Here is a 24,996-nt window from a genome sequence, read left to right on the forward strand (position 1 = left end):
TTTGCGTCTGGCTTTCTCTTAGCATGTTTTTGAGATTCATCCACATTGTATCAGTGGTTCATTCTTTTTTATGGCTGTATAATATCCATCGTGGATATAGAACATTTTTTTATCCATTAATCAGTTGAGGGACATTTGGGGTGCTTCTACTTTTTATCTTTTGTGAATACAATATTTCCAGTTCACATACAAGTATTTGTTTGAAGACCTATGTCTACTTCTTTTGGTTATATACCTAGGATTAGAATCGCTGAGTCATATGGCAATTCTGTGTTTAACCTTTTGAGGACTGCCAAACTGCTTTCTATAGCAGCTGCACCATTTTACCTTCCTGCCAGCAATGCACAAAGATTCTAGTTTTTCCACATCCTTACCTACACTGATTATTGTCCACTTTTTCTTATTATGGCTGATCCAATGGATATGATGTGTTCTTTTCACTGTGGTTTTGATTTTCATGTGCTTGTTGGCCATTTGTATACCTACTCTTGGAAAAATGTCTGTTCAAGTTCTTTGCTCATTTTTTAATTGAGTTGTTTGTCCTTTTGTTGAGTTGTAAGAGTTCTTTATATATTCTGGATATTAATTCTTTATCAGTTATATGATTTGCAGTATTTCCTCCCATTCTGTAGGTTATCATTTCACTCTCTTGATAGTGTCCTTTGATGCACAAGAGTTTTTAATTTTGATGAAATTCAGTTTATTTTTTCTTCAGTTGCTTATGCTATTGGTGTCATATCTAAGAAACCATTGCCAAATCCAAGGTTGTAAAGATTTACCTCTGTTTACTTCTTAGGTTTTCATAGTTCTAGCTCTTATGTTAAATCTTTGATCCATTTTGAGTTAATTTGTGTGTATAGTATGAGTTAAGGACCCAACAGCATTCTTTTACATAGGGATAGCCAATTGTCCTAGCACCATGTGTTGGAAACACTTTTTTCCTTTATGAAATGATCTTGACACCCTTGTCAAAAATCAGTTGACCATAAATGTATGGGTTTATTTCTAGAGTCTTGATGCTATTCCACTGATTTATATCTCTGTTTTTATGCCAGTACCACACTGGTTTGATTACTCTAGCTTTGAGGTAAGCTTCAAAAAATTGTAAAGTGTGAGTCTTCAACTTAACATAGCTATCTTTACTGTAGCTCTTTATCTCTTCATAGAGCTTTGAGTTACTGTCTTGTATTCTTTCATTTCAGCCAGAAAAACTCTAGCGGTTCTAGGGTAGACTGGCTAGTGACAAACTTTAGCCTTTGTTTTTCTGGGAATGTGTTAGTTTCTTTTTTATATTTGAAAAGTAGTTTTGCCAGATAGAGAGTTCTTGGTTGGCTTTTTTTTTCCTTTCAGCAATTTCAGTGTGTTACCCTATTGCTTTCTGGCCTCCGTGTTTCTGATATGAAATCAGCTATTTTATTAATGATCCCTTGTATATGACAGTTGCTTCTCTTCCTACTGTCAAGATTTTCTTTGGCTTTTTATGGTTTGATTATAATGTGTCTTAGTGTGGGTCTTTTGGAGTTTATCCCTCTTGGGGTTTATCCTTCTTGGAGTTCCTTGAATTTTTTGTATATATAGATTCATGTCTTTTGTCAAATTTGAGAAGTTTTTGATCATCATTTCTTCAAATATTCTTTTCTCCTCTTCTTCTGGGACTTGCACAATGCACACGTTAGTATATTTGATGATGTCCCATGGGTCTCTTCGGGTCTGTTATCTTCTCTCCAAAATGGGCAGTTTCATTTGACCTGTCTGTAAGTTTGCTGATTCTTTCTTTAGCCTGTTCACATCTCCTGTTTAGAAACCCCCTAGTGAATTTATTTCAGTTATATTTTTCAACTTCAAACTTTTATTTCCTTTCTTGTTATGATTTCTGTCTCTTTATTGATAATCTATTTGTTGAGACACTGTTCTCCTTGTTTCCTTTTGTTTTTGTCTACTGTTTTCTTTAGCTCTTTAAGCCTATTTTAAGATAGTTGGTAAAAAGTATTTGTTTGGTAACTCCAGGGTCTGTGCATTTTCAGAAATAGCTTTTGTTAACTCCTTTCTTTTTCTTCTTTTTTTTCTTTTTTTCTTTTTTTGTTGTTGTTTGTTTTCTTTCTGTGACTGGACCATAATTTCTTGTTTCTTTACACGCCTTACAATTTTTTATTGAAAACTGACTTTTTGAGTTTTTTTTTAAATAACCTGTATTCTCTGTAGGACGTGGTCCCTGAAGTGTCTGTTCCTTTAGCGTGGTGCTCTGGTAGTGTTTTGGAATTTTGAATATTTAATCCAGCAATTACTGAAATCAGATTCTCCTCCCTTTCTAGTGTGTGTCATTGTTGCTTGTTGTGGTCTACAGGTGTTTGTTTAGTGACTTTCCACTCTATCTTTGCAAAGACTGTATTCCTTGTCATGTGTGGACACTGTAGTCTCCTTTCCAATAATTATGTCAGCAGTAACATGAAAAAGATTTCTTAAATGTTTGGGGCTTCCCCCCCTCCAAAAAAAAAAAAAAAAGAAAGAAAAGTAGGGAAAAGGAGAGAAAGAAAAGAAAAAAGAATGCTCTATGTCTTTGTAGATTGCCTTTGTGTTGAGTCACTCCTTCTACACTTAGCCATGCTGCTTCCAGCTCTACTTCAGCTTTTACTTCCTTGCTTGTGCTGAGCATAAAGATCACTAAGAGGTTAAGGTCTGTGGTCTTTTTAGGTTTTCTTCTGAGCATGCCTCTTGCTCTGGGTCTGCGTGTGGCTTCTAAATTCTACAGTGTACACAGGAGCTTTTTAAAGTCATTGTTCTCCCCAAATCTCACTCCCCAGCTTTTCCTTCCAAGCCTTTGGCATGTCTGTTGTTTGCCCTAACTTGTTGGTTGGTTTGTTTGGTTTTTTGCCCTTGTTCATCTTCTGGCTTGTTCATTTGTCTTGCGAGGTTTAGAGGGGATCCTCCTCCATTGAAATGCTTGCCCTGGTAGAGTTCTGAGGTAGGTGAAACAAACAGAAGTCCCTTCCATCAGTCTTTTGGGGAAACTACAGTGTGGTCTAAACAGAAGAACACAATTCTTTGGGAGCAAGGTCCACTCTGCTCCCTCCAGAACCAGGGATGCTTATACTAGGAATACAGACTACAGTTTTTAAGTCCACTGCCACACCAGTGATGGAGGTGGACATAAGGTAAGTTAAAGTGACAAAAATTTCCTGCCGTGTTTAAGTTGTCACACGTTTGGTTGCTGTAAACCTTTGACTATTGTCCAGATTTCAGGTAAGGTTGCTTCTGACAGTTTTTACTAGATTTTTATTTTTTGATAATATTTTATTTTATATTTTTAATTTCTGAAAAGTCCCCCCAGAGTTCCCTGCTCTGCCATTTTTGTTGACACCACTCCTGCAGCTACAGTTTGAAAATTAGACTTCTTGTCTCTTTAGTCATATCCTAATATGACTTGTGAGAAATGGGGGTTAGTTCACAAGGAAGAAGTAGTAATGATATTGATATCAATAATAACTAATATTTATTTCTTACCATGTATTAGGTACTGCTAAAAGCAGTCATTATTTCATTGATCCTCAAAACAACCCAGTGATTTATTGGAATTATTTTAATCAAATCTTGTATAAAGAAACTGAGTCAGAAAGGTTTAGAAACTTGCCCAGTTTTACATAATGACTAAGCCAAGAACCCTGGCTTTATAACCTAAGCTTTTAACTGTGATTTAGATTGTTTTCCACAGAAACGCTTACTGAGTAAGTTAGGAGTTGACCAAACTCAGCTCTAAAACTTGACACAAAAATGCTGTACTGATAAACAACTGAATACCACTGGAGCCTTCTCTATTGAGTGTTTCTAAGATTTCATTTCTAAAGACGCATTTTTCTGTAAAATTTATGGTATGCTGATTTTTTTTTCTTTTCACATTTCAGGTCATCAAGAAAATAACAATTTCTGTTCAGTTAACATAAATATTGGTCCAGGTGACTGTGAATGGTTTGTTGTTCCTGAAGGTTATTGGGGCGTTCTGAATGACTTCTGTGAAAAGTAGGTTTCCAAACTAAATTTTCTTTAAACATAATTACTCAAAAATAATAATTGTAAAGAACAACTTGCTAAGCTGGATATCCTAATGCATGTAATCAGTTTTCATTTACCATTCAGCAGAAAATTCATTTGAAATGATTTGATTCCAAACTTGTTATTTTGTGTTATTGGGAATGCTTTAAGAAAGATGCCTTGAAATCCCTCCATGCAGTAGTAATAGTCTTGAATTTAGAGGACAGAAAATTGAGTTCTTTAGTGGGTCAAACAATTGATGCACAAATACTTGCTCATGTGAAAGATCTATAATTCCAAGAAAAATTATTTTACTATAAATGGTTTTAGAAGTGGAAGGAATTTTATAATTGAGCACCCTTGTAGGTTGTTATTAACTCAAGCTTGAATGTCTAACTTTTTGCTGTATCATCGTGATATAAATTCTTTTTAAAACTACATTGGCAACTTTTCCTATAAAGGAATTTTTATAAAATTTAAACAATAGCTTCAGATTTTGTTTCCAAGAATTGAAAGAACTCACATAGTAAAAGTGTTCCTTTCTTTAAGATTCTAGAAAGTTTTCATTTATTTAATTATCTTGTGTTAAAGGGTACCTTGGAATTGTTTTCACTGATTTAAATTTAATTATTTGTCTCATTTTGTTTTAAAAAAAATACTCCATTACTTAAGAGCCTGATATTTTCTGTTAGTAATAAGGTTGGGAAATTATTATTATGGTTAACAACATAAATTATACATACATTCGGTACTATCCCCCCACCCCAGTAAGATAAAGGAGGAAAGAGCCATCAAAAACATTTAAATAAGAGAGACTTTGAAAACTAATTATACGCATATTCCACATACTAACTTATAATTTTTAAATATGGAGTTTAAAGATCTTTCTGTAAATATCTTGATTTAGTAAGAAGTGTAAATACAATTGGAGAAACAACCGTAATAATCTAAAATTTCTTTATCTACAAGCAAAAGGTAGTCACCTTTTGTTGTCTTCGCTATTTAACATAAGGTTTCCTTTAATGTAAGGAAACCCAAGATGTGGAATTTTAAAGTTTTAAATGCTGTGATGAAATAACGTGATCTACTTTAATCTGTACTAGACCAGCAGTCTGGTGGTAAGCAAGAGAAAGAACAGTGTCACATAGGAAACCTCTGTGGTGCTGTAGAAATATTTTTATTTCTTAAACTTTGAGGTAGTAGTATATTATTGCAGCTACAGTACAGTGATCCTTGTTTATTATTTCTGAGTAGGGATTGACTATATTTAGTATTTAGTTTCCTTTCCTATCTGAATGGAGAGGTAACCTGGGAGTAAAGTTAATTAGAATAGGCAGATGATGCCTAAAAAGCTTGAACATGAGGATAATGTTTTAAAAAGTCTGAAAGATAGGGTAAACTTTAACTCAGCTGTGGGAATAACACTTGCTACCTCAGCATTTCAGTGTAATTTTGTTTCACATAAGGATTGTTACTTTTTGGTATTAACTGATTTGACCATATCTGTAGTTTGTTTTATGACTTTAGATAATACCTGTCATGAAATAGCCATTTATTTGACTATATGATAAAAGGGATGCTTCCTTTTTTGTAAGTTTGATTTTTCTTTTTCCTTAGCTTTTGATTATTTGATGGTCTTACTTGATTCCTTGCTTGCTTTTGGATAGAAAGTTTTCTCCAATTTTATGATGACAACACATGGGTTAAGGAGGGCTAGGATTTGTGTTTATAACAATATTTGGCTTTATAGGCAAGTTTTTATGGACTGTATGTAGTTTAAAAAATACTTCATATCATATCATGATGAAGTAGAATAAGAAGCAGCCAGATTTTAAAGGAAAAATTTGGTAATATGATCTGTAGTATATTTCCAAAGTATGTTGGTGGTGATGGCGATGATGATGGTTATTTGTGCGTGTGTATGAGTGTTCATTTTTGACAAAGTTTTTTTCAACTGCATGGTTTTAGTCAACCAGTCATCAAAACTGTACAGAGACTGACATCCTGTCCCCTTTCCTGCTTAGGATTCAAAATAGTAATAGAGACCATTCTGCTTTCTGTTCTACTTTTCCTCAGAAATTTAACTTATATCTGCCATAGTGTTCCTGCTTAGTGATTTAAATGGCTTGATATCATCTCCACCTTCCATTTACCTTTTAGAGATTTCTAGGTACTCCAGGAAGAAGGGTTTAATCAAAATATCCTTTAGTGAAATTAAAGGTTAATGTAAATAAGTGTTACTTAAAAATAGTTTTCGATTTCATTTGGATCTTTGAAAAATCAGCTGAAGTAATACTGATCTTTGGATAAGTCATCTACTACTTAACTGTAATTAATTTCACTCACTTTACATACTGCAATTTCTCATTGCATAAACAATTAAGTGTCAGTGCAATGAATGAACATATTTTAAAAAACTCTTGACATTGTCTTCCAGTCTTATAAGGAGCTTATTAAAGTACTTGAACCATTTGCAATATTTTTTCTTATTTCAGAAATAATTTGAATTTCCTAATGGGTTCTTGGTGGCCCAACCTTGAAGATCTTTATGAAGCAAATGTTCCAGTGTATAGGTTTATTCAGCGACCTGGAGATTTGGTCTGGATAAATGCAGGCACTGTGCATTGGGTTCAGGCTATTGGCTGGTGCAACAACATTGCTTGGAATGTTGGTCCACTTACAGGTATTTTAAAGAATATGCTTTAAAAAAAAAGTTTAGTTTATAAAGGATTGTGTCTGATGGGTTTTATTCTTTTTTTTCTTGGAATATAACTCACCAAAAATTGAAAGAAGAGTGTCTCCTTGTATAAAATTTTAATTTGTAGTACAAGATATTGTTTGAGTTAACAGATAGAAATCCAGGACCATAGATCTGAACAAATAACACAAATGTATGTCTTTATATACAAGAAAGAGATACTTTTAATAATTTTTAGACTGCTCAATTTTGTTTTATAAAGGAAACCCTTTATGGGAGAAAATAAAGTAGAGCAGTTATTTATTCTTTGAAAATTTTTCTTTTATCTAGTATGTCATATGAATAACCCTATTATGTCAATGTCTGTTTGAATTACACCTGCCTTCAGGCAGTAGATATTTAAGTTTAAGAATATGGCCTTTGGAGCCAGAAAGACCTGGATTAGGACCAGGACCTGGCTTTTGCAACTTTGGGCAAGCTATATTACCTCTCTGGACCTCAATTTCTTCATCTGTATAATGGAAATGATAAAATTAATAAGTTAATGGTAAAGATTAAATGGTATAATGTATCGAAATACCTTAGCACAATGCCTGGCACATAGTTACAGTAAGCACTCTTTACGTGAGCGCTACTAATATTATTAACCACAATTATCAAAAAAACATAAAAAAGATTTTTGTAATGTTCTGAGATTTTCAGAATTGGTGTTGATGATATCACCTGAGAAGGTGATAATAGTTATCTTCATATCTGTGGTACTTTGAGTTACTTTATAACTGTTTTTTTTTTCCTAGCCTGCCAGTATAAATTGGCAGTGGAACGGTACGAATGGAACAAATTGCAGAGTGTGAAGTCAATAGTACCCATGGTTCATCTTTCCTGGAATATGGCACGAAATATCAAGGTCTCAGATCCAAAGCTTTTTGAAATGATTAAGTAAGTGCTTTCTAAAACTGCTGTAGTCCCTCTCTTTTTGGGGAGTGTTAACTATTCAATACTTTTTTACCCCCATAGAATTATGTTGACAGCAAAACAAAATGGTCCACATGTCTAGCAAAATGTAATACGAGAATCCACATGTTAAAAGTATTTTCCCTTCCAAATAGTCAGTCCACTGTGGTACAAAGAGGAACAAAAGCACAAATGATTCTAAACCAGTAGATTCACAAACCTGTGCTTCCTCACTGCCCTCTGAACCACTTGATTCCTAGGAGAACTTTAGTTTTAATGTTGAAAGACTGCTCTTAGTATCACGGGGAGGGGATGGCATCAAAAAATAATTGCTGGTACAGAGAAATTAGCATTTAATATAGGGATTTGACTTAAACGTTAACTTTTAAAATTTTAATTAAATCATCCATCTTATAATTGTCCCTTTTCTTATCTGCTTTAAACACTTAATACAAGTTATTTGAATACATATTTCCCAATAAGCTTCTCATTTATTGTGACAGTTTCTATCCTAGCTATTTTGTAGATCTTTAGAAGTAACATTTTTAAACAGTGCTGTATAGCAGTGTTTCCCTAAACCGTTTTCTACCGCTACTACTTACAGCCTCAAAAGGTGGGGAATTCTGGTCAAAGAAATATGGGAAATAATGAATTGTATAAAGTTCAACAAGTCCTTTAATTTTTAATGTTTAAGTTTTTTGTAAAATGTTTTAGACACTTATTTATAAGGGTTGGTATGTGGTGGTTTGTTTTGTTTTTTGAGTGGGGGAGAAGGGTTATAATGTATTATATTTCCCAAACTTATTTGTTTGACCAGTATCTTTGAAGAATTAATCTCAAAAACTCATTTTGGAATACACTGCTTTATACTCACTGATAAAATAAGTTTGTCTTCATCTTTGTTAAAATAGTATTTACCTTTAAGTATTTCTCCTGCAGCTATATTAATTTGGTCAACATGTGTTATTTTCAAGATACTGTCTTTTGAAAGGAATTCTGGCTTATTAAAATGATTTCAAACCGAAATCTAAACTTTTATTTAAACAAAAATTGTGTGGCCAAGGTAACATGCCTGTGGATGATCTTATTTCTTTTATCAGTTGCACTATTTTATCTAGCCCTGGGCAGAAGTGGTAGGGGGATACAAAGGTAACAAAAAACAACTTATAGCAAGTAATGTACAAATCCTTTAAAAAGTTGGATCTTAGGTACCATACTCCATAAATGTAATTGGTAGTGGGGTTGTCTATTTGTTTATTCTATTATATCTTAGATTGGTATTTTACTCTGAATAGCAAGTTCAGGGTTACTTTTTGGGAAAAAAATAATGTAAAGTCACTAAAGTTGTTTAGTAAGTTGGAAATAGGCATAAACTAGAGGATAATTCAGCTCACCTGAAGGTAAAGGAATAGTGCAGTATAGGAACCATTTATATATAACAACTATGTAGACTGAAAGTGACTCATCACTTTTTGGATGGATTGGGATTTTATAATTAGAAAGTATTTTAAAGATCATTTACTCAAGATTCCCCTTCATGTAATAATCCCTTTTATAGCATCTATAATTTGTGGCCATCCGGCAACTTCTTAAACATTCTCATTACCTCACTATAATTCTGGAAAGTTCTTTACAAATTTGGCCTAAAATCTGCTTGTCATTTGGTACCAATTCCTTGAGTATATTTGGGATTTAGGTAGAATCCCATTCAACAAGTGTGAGAGCCAGCTCCATACCAAACACTATTCTAAGGCACTAATGCTGGACATAGCGATGTGTAAGTTAAAATGTTGGCACTCAGAGGGCTTAAATTCTAGTGCAGCAAGACAGACCTCCAGGCAGTTAAATAAATTCATGATAAGTTATATGAACAAGATAAAATAGATAATATATGTAGCGGGATGAGAGTGCTGCTTTTTCTGAAGTAGTCAGAGAAGGTGTCTGGGAAGATGAGTTTTGTGTTTAGACCTGAGCAATGAGATGGAGTCAACTACATGAGGATCTAGAGGTGCAACATTTCAGGCCCAGGGAACAAGTGAAGACTGAATTGGAAACAATTTAGGTATGTTTAAAGGACAAAAAGGACAGTGTGACTGTAGCAGAATGAGAGAAAGAGGGGGTAACAGTAGCGCTCAGTGAACAGAGCAGGAAGCACGTGTGATCATATACGGACACTTAGGACGTTTTATTTATGTATTAATTTGGGGTGTTACAGGTTACCATTGGAGGATTTTAAGTAGGAGAGGGATAGATTCTGATTTAAACTTTAGAAAAATTAATCTGGTTGCTTTTGTAGAGAATGGATTCCAAAGGGCAAGATTAGAAGTGTGTGTAGGGGATCACCAGGCAGTTGCAACAGGAAAGATCAACCTAGACAGGGGGTAGAGAGAGGTGTTAAATTAGGGGCTGTGGTTAAACTAAAAGCTTGTGCCATCAGAAAGGCTTGGTCACAGATTGGGTGTTGGGGTAAGAGGGAAAAGGGAATCAAGGACAAGATCATTGTCAGATGCTCTTCTTCTTCCTACCTGGTGTTTGTTAATTTAAACATCTCATCTCTATCATCTTTCATCCCCCTCACTGCTATCGTCCTTACCATCCTTCTAGACTTACTCTAGTTTATCATTGTCCCTCTTAATGTTTGAAATGTTGAGCATTGACAGTAGCATTATCTTTGTTATAAGGTTGTCTTGTGTTGAAATTGGATATACGTAATTTGAATGTTTTTCTGTTTAAAATTACTGGTGATACTGTTGTTCCTCATACCTTCCTTACTTTTTTTTTTTAATCTAAGTAAACACACTTACATACTTACCTTACTCCATTTTTACTCTGTACTACAAAATGTCCAATCATTTGACTCTTGATTGTGTTCCTCATTATGATAAGAATTCTACTCCCAGGTTGAGTTTGTCATGAGATATAATTAGCAAGCTCTGCTTCTCATCACGCAGATTGAAAATGTTAACCATAAATCCAGACCTTAGGCCTTGCTCTGTAAACTTCCATTGGTGAAAATGTACTTTTCACAAGTCAACATTTCTCCCTTTCTTTTATTTGTATTTTCTTTCATTTAATCAATATTTGCTGACTGTATACAAGGCTCCAGGCTTGAGAGAGAGTGTGTATGTGTGTGTGTAGTATAGGTTGTATCTGGAAGTAAAAGTTAGTGCATTTAAATAAATAGACTGGAAGAAATACAACAAGAGATTCACTGGATTCTTTCCAGCGCCTTGGAGTCAGAGAAGTCTTCAGAAGTTTATATATTCTGGGAGGCAGATATTTTGTGTGAAGGATGAAGATGTGGAGGCAGGGAGAGAAGAGAGGAATAGTACCTAAAGCCAACTTAAGATCAAAGTCTTCTGCCATCAGAAAGATTCCTCAGTTCATCTATAAAATAACAGTATACATACATACCGTGTCTCCTTCAGTCTAACACAGTCATGTTTTCCTCCAGTGAGGGAATAAGTCCCTTTTTCTTCAGTAGAGCACCAGGCAGAATATTTGGAGAGGCCCTGTTGTACTAACTACTAAGGTTCTTACTCAGCATGATAAACAGCTTCCATTGTGAGAGGTTCAGAGGAAATCCAACTGCCTAGAGGAACAGTAAATGTATACTCACTCCAGATCATCTTCTCTTCCTCTTGGTCTCATTTTCTCCTTATCACCTACCTCCTTTGCTCTCTCTCCTGACTTCCTTCCCTGCTGTGTATTTACATGAGCTTAAATGTATGTATGATGCTACTCTGCTCTGTATGTGTTGACAACAACAGACAGTGGTACATTCTGGCTTGAGCACAGTATGTGTGATGAGTAGTAGAATAAGATATTTACAACTAAAAGTTCTTAGTGGCAGATCATGTGTGTCAAACTTAAGTTTATTCTGTTGGAGAGCTTTCGGTGGGTTTTTAACCAATATGTAATTTGAATTTCATAAAGATGTTTCTAGAAGTTAAATAGAATTAGCTTCTGGGTGATAAGAAAAAGAAGTAAGTCAAGTAAATCAAGAAAGAAGTAAATACTTTGGGGTTTTCAAGTCTGGATTCTAGATGGTTTTATAATAATGTTGTTAATAAACTCAGCTTGGTCTTTAGCCAAGCACTGAACAAAGTACTTTCCAGACTGTGTCTCAGTTATGCCTCTCAGCATCCCAGGGTCACCCATTTGGTTAGAGCCAGGATTTAATAAGCCTGCACCCATCTTATGTAAAAGCTACTTGAATGTATCTGTGGCACAGGGCTTCATTTTGGAACAGTGACAAGTGTGAGGAGCCAGTAGAAGAGTTGTGCAGAGCTGTTTAACAGAAGCTGTAGGAAATGCGGGATTCCAGAGAGCAGTCAAGACAGGAGGAAGAGGTATTAGTTTGTCCTGGCTGGTTAGCCATGCCAGTGCTTAAGAGATGATTCTCCCTTGGAATTCCTTCCCTCTGCTTTGAGTCATTTTCTTTATCTCCTATTCACTCTACCATCCACAGCAATTTGAACTCCCACTTTCAATATACTCCTGTCCCTTGTCTTGCTGAGGTCACCAGCAGCAACCAGCTATTCTAAACATAACAAAGGCACAGATGTAACCTTTCTTTACAAATCCCCACTTACCTTGTCAGCCATTTCTCCATTTCTTTTAGATGTGTGCTTGAATTTTCTATTTATTTTTACCACTTCATTTGGTATTTTTAAACCATCTTTAATATGAACTGCAATTTTTACACCTCCCCTCTTTTTTCTTATCCCTTGAAATTATCTTTCAGTAAGGCATTGATTTAGTTTACATTAAGCATATGAATCGCAGGCTATTTTAAAAGAAAAAAATATCAGCTAGACACAAGAAGTGAGTGGGGAACATTTGCAAAGATGTTCTTTAACTTTTCCCCTGAATTAATTGTTTTTAGTTCTTAAAGACTGTGAGCCTACAATGTGTGATTTTTAGGTTTACGTGGTTAAGTGGTAAGTCTGCCCAACCATTAAGAACTTAGGCAACATGACCTTGTGCCTTCTCCGTCCACTCACTCACTCAGCTCTACCCAGTTCTTTTCATTCTGTCATATTTGTTTAATACATACTATGAACTGAGTTGGTACTCAAGTATCATGCTAGGTGATAAAAGGATTTGATCACTTCTCAGACTGCTTAAAATAAATGGGGAAATAGTCAAAACATTAAAATACGTGATCTTTGCTTAAATGATGGAGATACTGGTTTTAAAAAAAATAGGGGAGAACAGAGGAAGGCACTTCTGAGAGAGGGGAACTTTTAGGAAAGGCTTCATAGAAGTGATACTACAGCTCCATAGTCCCTTATCCTAAATCCCTTAGGCCAAATGCATTTTGGTATTCAGAATCTTTGGATTTAGGAAGGTAATACAGTGCATTTATAATGTATTTTACTCTCCCATCAGAGTCTGTGGCAGTATCCTGAAATCAAATACACTGATACTTCTGCAGTTAAACATATAGTCACTCTGATGAGCTAAGTGAAAGCAGTAAAAAGCCCCAGATCAAGTTTCAACACCAATGAGTTTATGCAAAATTTATGAAAAATTTGTGGGATTATGATGAGATTATGAACCTGTATTTATTTGCACTGAGTGATTAATAATGGGAAATGGTGTTTTCTCCTGTGTTGCCTGCTAATCCTTCGTTACCATTTTGAGACAACTACCTGCAGTTATTTTAAAAAGTCAACGCCCCTCTGGTTTTTTTCTCTGCACTTTCAAGTTCAGGTTGGGTCTTTCAGAGCCCTGGAATTCCATAAAGTCCTTTATCTGAGTAAGTCATTTTGTAAATCTCTTTCAATTTCTACATCCTAGCTATTTTACTAAAATAAGCTAATTTTCATACTCTGCTTCACATTCTTCCAGATACCTCCTGCATTGAAGCTAGTCTAGTGGTTCTCAACTGCGGGCAGTTTTACCTCCCCTCCCCTCTTCCCCAGAGGACATATGGCAATGTTATGACTTGAGTGGGAGGGGTGCTGCTGATAATTATGTGGGTAGAAGTTAGGGATACTGCTAAACATCCTACAATGCACTGGGCAGCACCCCGCAACAAAGAATTATCTAGCCCGAGATAACAGCAGTGCTGAGGTTGAGAAATCTAAACACCTTTTAAATTATCTGTTTTATGTTCTTTTGGGTGTAACTGTTACACTTTCAGTTGGCGTTCATTGCACAGTGTCTTCAAATATAAAAAATTACTTCACTTTAGTAATTAAATAATTATCTTTAACACAATTTAAGAATGTCATGTCAAGTTCAAATACAGATCACTAACTTCTAGGTGTTAATCTGAGCGTTTTATGTAACATATGTAATCCTCATAATAGTACTGAGTTAGGTGTCCCCTTTTTACAGCTGAGGAAACTGAGGCACAGAGAATAAGAAATATATATAGAGCTGGGATATGAACCCAGGCAGTCTGGCTCCAGAATCTGTGCTTTCACCTGCTCTATGGCTTTCTCTCTGTGCTCTCTTAAGGCTCTGTTCATAAAAACATGGTGATTTGCTGAAAAATAGTGTTTTAAATTTTAGACATTGTTTCCAATTTTGTCACTTATGAAGTAAGAGGTTTGCACTGGTTTTCTTGCCTACTTATAAGAACCACCTGAGACTCTTATTAAAATAGATGTCTAGACTCTGTTCCTAACAAGTAAATTCAAAGCTCTATGTGAAGAACCCTAGGAGTCTTTCACAGTGGCCTAGATGAATCCTATGATTCAGGCAAGTTAGGGACACCCTAAACAAACTTAAATATTAACTCCCTTTTCCCTTTGATTCCCTTGTTTAAGTGGGTATACGAGGTGTTCTACAACTCGTTAGTCATAGCCTGTTGGCCTAATAATTGGACAAGAGGGTATAGCCACGAAGATCGGTTCATAGTTAGCATAGATTCTCGTGCTGTTGTCCTGAGTGGGGGTCCTAATATACCATTGGGTTAAATATACAGTGCTTTGTGATAACGTTGAGCAAACAAATCTAAAAATTCTAAAACTCTGCAATCTCATGGTTAACATATATTTGCTTTCATGCTTGTTTTTTCCATCTGAGAGTTTAAAATTTATAAGATACTCATTTTATCATTGACTGAGACCTTGATTTTCAGCCATGTGCTTGGTTTAAATGAAACTGTTAGGTGTCTTACTGACGTTCAGACACTCTCTGTTGGCCTAGGGGAGTGCAAGTTTTGAGGGCTCATGTGTTAGCTCACTTTGCCTACATGGCTCTTTCAGTAAGAGATTGGGCAGGGCAAGGCACTTCTTGGTATACTTTTAAAATTTGTCCATCACCTACTTCTTAGTGGCTGAGATTGTTACCGTAAAGGCTTTAAAAGTGCCATACCGGGTTAACCCTTGGTTCATCTTACCTCCACACTGATATTTGGGAACTTACTTTGGAAACTTAGGTTACCCACAGACTGTCAGTAATTCCCAGTGTTTTCTTAACTTCATAATGTAATATTATTATGGCTTCGTTCTTTCTTTTATTCTCCTCATCCCAAGATTAAAATCACAAGAACAATTGTTTATTCCCTAAATAATCCCCACACTACCTTTGTTCATGGAATTCCTTTTGCCTAGAAGGTGCCTTTCTCCCACTTCTCCTTCCTGTTCATATGTAAATTGACAACTTTTTCATGTGAACTTCTGTGAGTTCTGCCTCCCCTAGCTTGAAGTTGTGCTGTCCTTCCTTTTAGCATCCATGGCATACTACGTCTATTTATCTTTTGTGTAATGTATTGATTTATAAATATATTGCGTATGATCATTTGTCCTCATTGTCTTCAGGTTTTTTATTCTAGTATTTCAAGTATATTTTCATTTCTAACCTCTTTGTCAAGCCATTTTCTGAAATTCCATCCCTCTTTAGGTTTCATCTTTGCCAGATGGGTTTTTGGTTGGATTATACCCTTCTGTGTAACCTCAAATAAACCAAGCCCTCAATCAGCCTCCTCTTTGTGATTTTCTTCCAAACCAGAACTGCCTTTATTATCCCCTGCCTTTCTATGTAGTTTATTGTCCAAACAACCGAAAACAGGACTTGTGTCCTGAAACCAGACTGATCCTGACTGAGCCTGAAAAGTCAAAGGGGAGTTGCATTCCAAGCTTCTAGCTCTTGAAGTGATTCCTGACCCTGTTCCTAAAATACATTTATTTAAAACAGCATCTTCTATCTTCTACATTTTTATGCTTTTTGCTAGTGATTTATTATTTTGTTTTTAACAAATTGAATTCTTAATTTCTATAAAGTAAATGTTATAAAATTCAGCAAAATTAAGATGAAAGATTACAATCCTAATGTTTGACTTTGACTTTTTAGCTCTTCAGTACACTAAAAAATTGTCTTCATATAAAATCAGTCTGGGATTAATCAAAGCAGAACAGTTAAGTCTTGAATATTATATCTGTATCTTCCCTAGGTTCCTTTCCTTACACCTCTTTATTTTCTATTTTTCCTACACTTCAGTTGAATCAGATCCTTTCTTGAGGACCTGCCCATTGCTGTGGACTCTAGAAGAGTGTCTCAGTTCTCCTTCTATTCTCAGCTGCTACCTTTTGAGAGCTTGTTTGTAGGTCCTAGCAGGGGAGTGCAGATACTCATATACCCTTGATGGGGAAGCACGGTCCTCCTCTATCGGGGAAGGTCATCGTCTTCGACCGAGCTTCGGGAGGGAAGCACATGGAGCGGAGAGGGAGGAAGGGGACACCTGCCTAGCCAGCCAGATCACCCGAATCAGCCCTGATGATCAGTGGGGTGATAGCTGTCGCAGCCAGACCACCCTCACATCTCACTGCTACCTTTTGAAAATGGGAAGGAACAAAAAATTTTAATGTTAGGGGAAGAAACTTAAGGGCAAGGCAGAAGCCACAATTTGGTTATTTCTTGTCAGATCAGATTAATAGAGCTGTCGATTTTCTAAGGTTCCAGTATCTCACAAAATAAAAATTTTGGAGCTGTGATTTCATGGCATGGTATTTATTCTTAGCAACCCTAGCTCTAACCCTTTATTGTTTGCAGAAAAGTAATATATTGCCTTTTTCTAGATGAAACTACCAAACTAGCCATAAATTATAAACTACAATCTAACCATCAAAGTAGTCAGTAGCATTGGAGATGAAAGTTCATTCGCTGAGTAGAGAGGAATGATACTGTACAGAACCAAGGCTCTGTGTTTGTTGGGGTAGGGGTGGGGGCCTGTGCTGGCCGAGCTCCAAGTATCTCATCTTCAGAAGAGAAAGGGGTGGGGGAGGGGATGGGGAAGAAGATGTGAAGAGACCAGAAAGAAGATAGTACAGTGTGAGATAGTGAGGGGAAATGTGCGATGTTCTGCTTTTGCAAACACCTAGCCCATTCACTTAAAAATAGCTTTATGACAGCAGCTTCTCTGGGACCTGGTTTCCTTATTCGTGAGGTGGAGACAACAATGCCTCCTACACAAGATTGTTAAGAGGCCTAAATGGCATAGTATGTGTGTAGTACCTAATACCATGTTTCCTGTCTGGTTCGTATTTTCAATTAGTTATTTATTTTTATTATATTGTTTTATTATTTTTGTTTGTTTTCCCACGTGGGAGTATGGTTGTATCTACAAATCTTCCAAAGTTATCTGCATAGTTCTAGGAATTATTTTTCTGTGAAAAAGACCTTATTTTGAGGCCCTCCTTGGAAAGCTTGTTCAGTAAGATCAGTGCCTTCAGAGATGAATTGTATGGGACGTGGGGAGTGAAAAAGGGAAGAACAGGTACTATTCAAGACCTAGCGGCATGGTCTACGTTATATGCTCTCTCCTTGCCGTGATCCACATTTTTATTTGCTGCCTCCCCTGGCACATCTACACACGCGCGCACGCGCACACACACACACACCCTCTTTCCTAGTTTTGACTTGGAACCAATAGTGTAAATAAAGCATTATTGCATTATTTTGTTTCTAAATAAGTTAAACATAAAAGAATTGCTAGAGCCCAACTGAGAGAGAAGTTCTTTGAATATATTTAAAGGGATTTGCCTTACAACTGTAAAGTTGACATTGTTTTATGTTTATTAAATAAGCTATCAAGTTTTACATATCCCTTTAATCATCTTTTTTACCCTAGCTTCTAATTTACATGGGTTCTGATAAGTAATAATACTTTAACCTAGTAACATAAAATAGCAAGGAAATATAAATTAAGAGAAGTTAAATATATTACTTATCATACATTAAGTTTTAGTAGTTCCATAATCAAATGTTGACTGAGCATCTCCTATATGCCTGGCACTGTCCCAGGCGGTGAGTAGGCAGCGTGAATAAAATAGTTAAGACCTTTACTTTCAAACAACACTCAGTTGCTAAATCCATTTCCTTTTCTTTAGGGTTATTTTCATTGTCTCCAAATTTTAGACCTGGAAAGTGCCATGCAGATCATCTAGTCTAACTTCTCTATTCAAAGGAAGAGCCTGAGCTACTAAGATTCACAGGAAAGTAAGAGAACTTAGCAGACAGTTCCAAGTACTGACAGCAAACTATAGGGGAAAAAAAAAAAAAAACTAGGAGAATTCACTATATCATTAGCATCATGAATTTAGAAAAAGGTATAAATTACAAGAAAAGTTCAATTGTGTTGATATAAATGAAAGACTTCACTATATTATCTTCAAGGTAAAATCAAGCAATTAGGTATTTTTTTCATCTTCAGCATTATAATGAAACCATTTCTGTATTGTATGGTGATGAAACCCATACTTTTTTGCTTATATACTCTGAAGTTTCAAGAGCAACTGTATAGATAATGCTATTTATGAGTGTCTAAGGTAGTACTGATAGAAATAATGTGCTTTCCTGCCTTTCTTAGAATCAGAGTTCAGACCTAAAATTCAGACCCCTTATTTCAAGGATAAGGACATTGACTCCCAGAGAGGTTAATTGACTTGCCCAAATAACAACCAAAATTAGCAGCTTATATTCAAACAAGGAGTCAGGTTATTATATTCTGACATTCAGATTATCAGTTATTCCAACTGTAAGTGATCTAATAATGTCACTGTCAGACCTGCTGAGTATTGGCCTTATTTTTAAAGTCTGAGACTATCCGAGAAATTGATGAGAGAAAAACGATGACGTCACAAATACTAGAACAGAGTCTCTTGGCATGACTTCTATTGATAACATCCTTCATGCTAAAAATATTCAATATTCAGGTGCTGGTCACAAATAAATTTTTCCCCCACAATATAGGTATTGTCTTCTGAGAACTCTGAAGCAGTGTCAGACATTGAGGGAAGCTCTCATTGCTGCAGGAAAAGAGATTATATGGCATGGGCGGACAAAAGAAGAGCCAGCGCATTACTGTAGCATTTGTGAGGTAGGTGACTGTTCTTACCCACAGTTTTATAAACCTCTTGCCTCTCCAGGTTTGGTTTCTCTTTAGTTATTTTTTTAAATACATTTAGACTTTTATGTAATGAATTTAGTGAAATTGACATTGTACTCAATCTTGTTATTTAGCTACTATTAAAATTTAATCTGGTGATACACTGTTTCACTGTGAGTTAACTCTTAAAGTATCTACTGGAGTCATTTATCTGGTAGATTAACAGTTGGCCTTCTGTATCCACGGGTTCCTGTCTGGATTCAACCAACTGCAGATCGAACGTATTCAGGGGGGAAAATTCCAGAAAGTTCCCAAAATCAAAACTTAAATTTTCCATGCATTGGGAACTATTTACATAGCATTTATATTATATTAGGTATCATAAGTAATCTAGAGATGATTTAAACTATAGAGGAGGATTTGCATAGATTATATGCAGTTACTGCAATGTTTTATACAAGGGACTTGAGCATCCTCAGATTTTGTTATCCATAGGGGGTCCTGGAACCAGTACCCCACGGATACCGATTATCATTTCAGATGATAATCGTCAAGTTTAGTCTTGAGATTTTAAACTGTCTAGACATAGACAGATGCCAAAAAACTGAATTCAGTGTAGCAGATCACTGTTCAGTCTTCTCTGTTACAATTCACAGTACATTGGTCAGTCTTCTGTTGCCAAGGCTTGCAAGAGATGTAGAAACAAAAATATGTACCTGCTCTGAAGGAGCTTATATCCTACTTGGGGAAGACAAATTATAAACAATTGTAATGTACATGAGACTATGGCATCTTGAATGATTTTAAGGAATTTGATATTCTGAGGTCACTGATGCCATCAAAAGTTTTTGTGCAGACATCCAAGTTGGATATGTATTTCCGAGACAAAAGTGATTGAGGAGGGTGGAGGTAGGAGGCTGTTGCAGTGGTGTTAGAGTTGTTATCCTAAGGCCTAGACTAGCACCTGGCAGTGGGAATATTAAAGAAGAGGAGGAGTTAAAAAATATTTCAAAGGTAAAATCCACAAGACAACTCATTAAATGGCAGAAGTGAGGGACAGGTCGAAAAATGCTCACAAGTTTTCTAGCTCAGATTACCTGAGGTTCGTGTTGTTGCTCATTGATAGTAATGGAAAACATGGTGAAGTCTGGGATTTTAATTAACGTAACTTCAAAGAAGACATGAAGTCATGAGAATTTTCTTTCATTGAATACATTCAAGGATGTTAAGGATATGCCAAAGCCAAGGATGTTAATGATCCATTTCAAATCTTGAAATTCTGTAATTCTGATGTGGACTTTTAATTTGAAATGATTGAATCCATCAGCTATTTTAATGTTGTATAACCTGACCAAAGTATGTCATTGGGAGATCAGATAGAGTCTGGTCAGGTGTGTTGTACCTTAGAAAAATGAATATATAAGCTTTCCAGTATTTGAGAATGACTTTTATCCTGTACTGTTGTTATTCCATACCCTGCTTGAATCTTTGCAACTTATCAGTCTCTCTGTTATAAGATAGAGGTATTATTTCTAAAACCATGCTATACTCATAAATACACTTTTTAATTATACTCGTACTCCTTAACATGGGGGTTATAGCTGAATACTCACTTACTGTCACTTACCTGTCAGTTTCCTTTTCTGCAGAATAATCAGAATATATTCATTTAAAAATTTTGTTTTGAGGTTTGGCTAAGCACTAAGCACTGTGATATGCTCTGGGGGGACAAAGATGAATAAAAGTTCATCTTTGAGGAGCTCAGTCTATGGGAGAAGACAGATATTCATACACAGTGCCCTGTGATGAGTACTATTTTTTTTTAACATTTTTTATTGATTTATAATCATTTTGTAATGTGATGAGTACTATTACAGAGAAGTAGAAGGAAAATAATGATCACTTTCATCTGATTGTATACTAATGTTTTGGATTTAAAACAAAAAAATAGGCTGACCATTATCAAACTTTTGAATTAGGATTTTGCCAGTGGTTGTAATGAGTATTTCATTCCCCTAGGTCACTCCCCTAAATAAGCACCACCATCCATGTCTTTGGGTTTGGTGCAAAATAAACCTGGTCTATTAAAGAGTCTCAAACATAGCCATGTTTGTCTTAGTACCTACTCTTAACCAGTGATCACTATTAACAACTCTATGTAAAGTAGACTCTGTGATTTTACTAAAGTAGTCCAACAAATAAATACTATTTATTTGAATGCTTTTTCTCTTGTATAAAATAGGTGGAGGTTTTTGATCTGCTTTTTGTCACTAATGAGAGCAATTCTCGAAAGACCTACATAGTGCATTGCCAAGATTGTGCACGAAAAACAAGTGGAAACCTGGAAAATTTTGTGGTGCTAGAACAGTACAAAATGGAGGACCTGATGCAAGTCTATGACCAATTTACATTAGTAAGTGAAATCAACGTGTGAGTACATAGTTAGCTGGATAGGGAAGCAGCAGTATTTGTTCTGTCACCTGATAAGTAGGAGGTAATGAGATCTTTAAATTTTCCTTTGGCTTGTTAGATATTACATGAGGAAATATTCATATCATTCCCCCCTCCTTGACTTATTTATTCCTATGAAATTGGCATATTTCATTTTCATTTTTCTTCCTGGGTGAGACCAGCCTATATAATGTCACAGTAATTACATTTTAAAATCTTTGTGTGCTTTTGGAACACTATCACATCATTTGATGTGACTTGATCTCAGTTAACAAAACGTTTGTGTACACAGGTCAGCATCCACAAAATGAATCAGTAAGTGTGCTTTTAAATATACTTCTGCTTTCAGAGCTAATTGTATTTATTTAAAATTTTGACCTTGCCAGAAGTATTAACCTCATGGGAATATTTGATGGAGCTTAACTTCCTGGTACGTTATATAACCTTATGAAATTCAAGTATCTTTATAAATTGCACACAGTTTTTAACTTTAAACAGCAGATGCTTAGGGGGATGCATTTTACTCGAGCACATCAGTAGTTTTATGAATAGAAACACAGACATAATTTATGAATTGCTGAATTCCTCCAATACTTTTCTCTTACATATGTGATCAGAAACTGAATTCTTTGAAATTTAGCTCCTGATATTTTCACTTGAACAGTCTTCAAGATTGCTTAAGGAAGAAAATCATCTGGAATATGTTAAACAAAATGCATTATCTTGTTAAGATAGGTTCTGAAGCAGATCGCTAATGTAATTGTAATTAATTTGTTAAATTATTTTCCACAAGCCTTCTTTTTGTTTTTAAGTAATCTCAAGAAAATGGTCAACCTAATAACATTGCAAGAGTTTTTGATCAATTGATGAAGAAGTATAGAAAACTGTGGGTGCACAGCATAGCGTAATGGTCTCAGACTCTTAGGAAAATTGACCAGGTGGGAGACAGTAAGGGATGTCGTGCTTGACGGAGTGTGGCAAGCTGTTGAACTTCCTTGAGAATTGTCATTTCCCTGCTTTAATAAGCAGACTACATTTGTAGCCTTGAGCTAGGGAACACTATTAACAATTTGTATACCAAAGTAACATACTTTACTTTTATTTTCAGGCTCCTCCATTACCATCCTCCTCATCTTGATATTGTTCCATGGACATTATGAGACCTTTTCTGCTATTCAGGAAGTAACCCAGTTCTGCACCACTGGTTTTTGTAGCTATCTCGTAAGGCTGCTGGCTGAAAACTGTGTCTATGCAACCTTCCAAGTGCGGAGTGTCAACCCGACTGGACGGGGAGAGCATTGCTCCTGCTCCAGGACTCTCACAGAGCTGATCAGCTGTGCTTCAGAAAACAAAAAAAATAATAATTTCCATGTTTTGTATATATCTGACAAAACTGGCAACATCATACAGACTACTGACTTGAACACAACTTCTTTTATATTTCTCTATTTCTGGGATGATGAATTGGTTTTCATCTATCTTTTCCCCCATCAGAATTTTCCTTGGAAAAAAATACTAGCCTAGCTGGTCATTTCTTTGTAAGGTAGTTAGCAATTTTAAGTCTTTCTTTGGTCAACTTTTTTTTAATGTGAAAAGTTAGGTAAGGAACTTTTTTACTGCTTTTATGTTTTTCTGTCTTGTTTTGAAACCATGACGGTTATTACACTTTTGGTTCCTAAATAAAATGTTTAAAAAATTAACAGCCAAGTCACAAAGATAATGGATTGCACATAGACTAAGGAATAAACTTCAGATTTGTGATTTTTGTTTCTAATCTTGATGTAAATTTACACTATTTATAAATACATATTTATTGCTTGAAGATATTTGTGAATGGAATGCTGTTATTTTTTCCAGATTTACCTGCCATTTAAATTTTAAGGAGTTCTGTAATTTCAAACACTACTCCTATTACATTTTCTATGTGTAAATAAAACTGCTTAGCATTGTACAGAAACTTTTATTAAAATTGTTTAATGTTTAAAGAGTTTTCTATTGTTTGAGTTTTAAAAAGACTTTATGTACAGTGCCCAGTTTTTGTTCATTTTTCAAATCTGATTATATATATTTTATATATACTTGTGTATGTATATATAATATATATAGAAATCTGGATATATATGTATAAAGATTTAGAGCTGAAATTTTTCTCGTTTTAAGTTTCACATTTATGGTAGATTTTTGAGGTGTCTACTGTAAAGTATTGCTTACAAAAGTATGATTATTTTTAAAGAAATATATATGGTATGTATCTTCAAGACCTAAAATGTCAGACTGGTTTATTATTAAGTTGCAATTACTGCAATGACAGACGAATAAGCAATTGTTGCCAAAATGTAGTATAAATAGTAGAGAACAAACAGTGATCGAACTGAAGATTTTAAAGGGAATGTTGTATGGGCTTGACGGATCTGTACATCGCTTAGTAATGCTTTATATGGAAAGAAGATTCAGATGAAGGGCTCTATTTTAGAATGCAAATAAATTAAGAGACTTATTTTTTCATGTTAGGCAGTTTTGACATTTCATACTTTCCTTCTTGCATGGCATGATTTGGGCAGGGGAGGGAGTCTGCAAATCCCATGTCACTAGTAACATATAGCAAGCTGTATTAGGATGAACAAGTCCCTTCTAATTAATAATAGTATTTTAGTTTATAATAATGGTACCTTGCATTTGGCACATAGTCTCGTTTTATCACACTGTTCCAAGCTTTTTTTCCAGGAAGATTCAGCGAAGAAGCATAGGGAATGCTGTAAATGAAGTTATATATGACTAAAGAGAATTTATAATCCTGTCTGGTGAAATGCTGTGCTGACTGCATTAACAGGTGCTCCTTTTCATACAGTTTTAGAGTATGTTGTCCCCCAAGAAACAGTTTGAAGGCTTCAAAGCATGGATATGTTTTATCCAGTTAGGTAATAATTTGGTAAATACTGAATTTGAATATCTACTAGCAGCAATCATCTCTTAACTGACAATTTCAGATGGAAATAATTACATATTTATTTTAGTTAAGGAGCAGGAGGACTTGTCTAAGTGCTGCTCAGGACGTTTACCACTGGTATTTTTTTTTTAAGAACTCAAGTCAAACAGTTTTCCAAATAAAAAATAAATAAAATATTAAAGCCATCTCTCCAGAAACAAAGATTATAAGAATGCTAAAGCTATGCCTAAATGTTTCTTAACCAGTTCTAGTTTATCTTACTAACACAGTGTCTTATTTTCTATGGTTTTATTAAGGTGGTTTATTGCCAAGATTAATATAAGTTGTTTGACATTTAGGAGTAATTTAGTGGTGTTTCACTAACACATTTATTTGAAAGTGACATGTCAAGAATAATACTTGCTCACTTAGTCTTTAAATGGGAAGAGGATAGGAGACAAGTCAAACACATCAGCATTACTGTGAAATATAACTAGATGAGCAAAGTCTAATATCTGCTTTCTTTTCATCAGTTTAACAGTTTTCATAATTTACATTTTTGAGGTTTCAGAAGAAATAGAATGATTTTTTTCTTTG

General features: G+C 35.2%; 1 protein-coding gene across 8 annotated transcripts in view; it reads left to right on the forward strand.

The window, feature by feature from the left end:
* KDM6A (lysine demethylase 6A) overlaps positions 1-23,983 on the forward strand; it is a 168,116-nt gene extending 144,133 nt beyond the window's left edge. For all 8 annotated transcript variants that reach the window (XM_074359374.1, XM_074359375.1, XM_074359377.1 and 5 more), the window contains 6 exons: positions 3,900-4,014; positions 6,522-6,709; positions 7,522-7,663; positions 18,887-19,013; positions 21,265-21,435; positions 22,582-23,983. In XM_074359374.1, coding sequence (XP_074215475.1) covers positions 3,900-4,014; positions 6,522-6,709; positions 7,522-7,663; positions 18,887-19,013; positions 21,265-21,435; positions 22,582-22,611 — 773 coding nt within the window. In that variant the 3' untranslated portion in view covers positions 22,612-23,983. The remainder of the gene's footprint in view (positions 1-3,899; positions 4,015-6,521; positions 6,710-7,521; positions 7,664-18,886; positions 19,014-21,264; positions 21,436-22,581) is intronic.
* The last annotated feature ends 1,013 nt before the right edge of the window (positions 23,984-24,996 follow it).

This window comes from Camelus bactrianus, chromosome X, assembly GCF_048773025.1.
Source record: "Camelus bactrianus isolate YW-2024 breed Bactrian camel chromosome X, ASM4877302v1, whole genome shotgun sequence".
In the NCBI taxonomy this organism is placed as follows: domain Eukaryota; kingdom Metazoa; phylum Chordata; class Mammalia; order Artiodactyla; family Camelidae; genus Camelus; species Camelus bactrianus.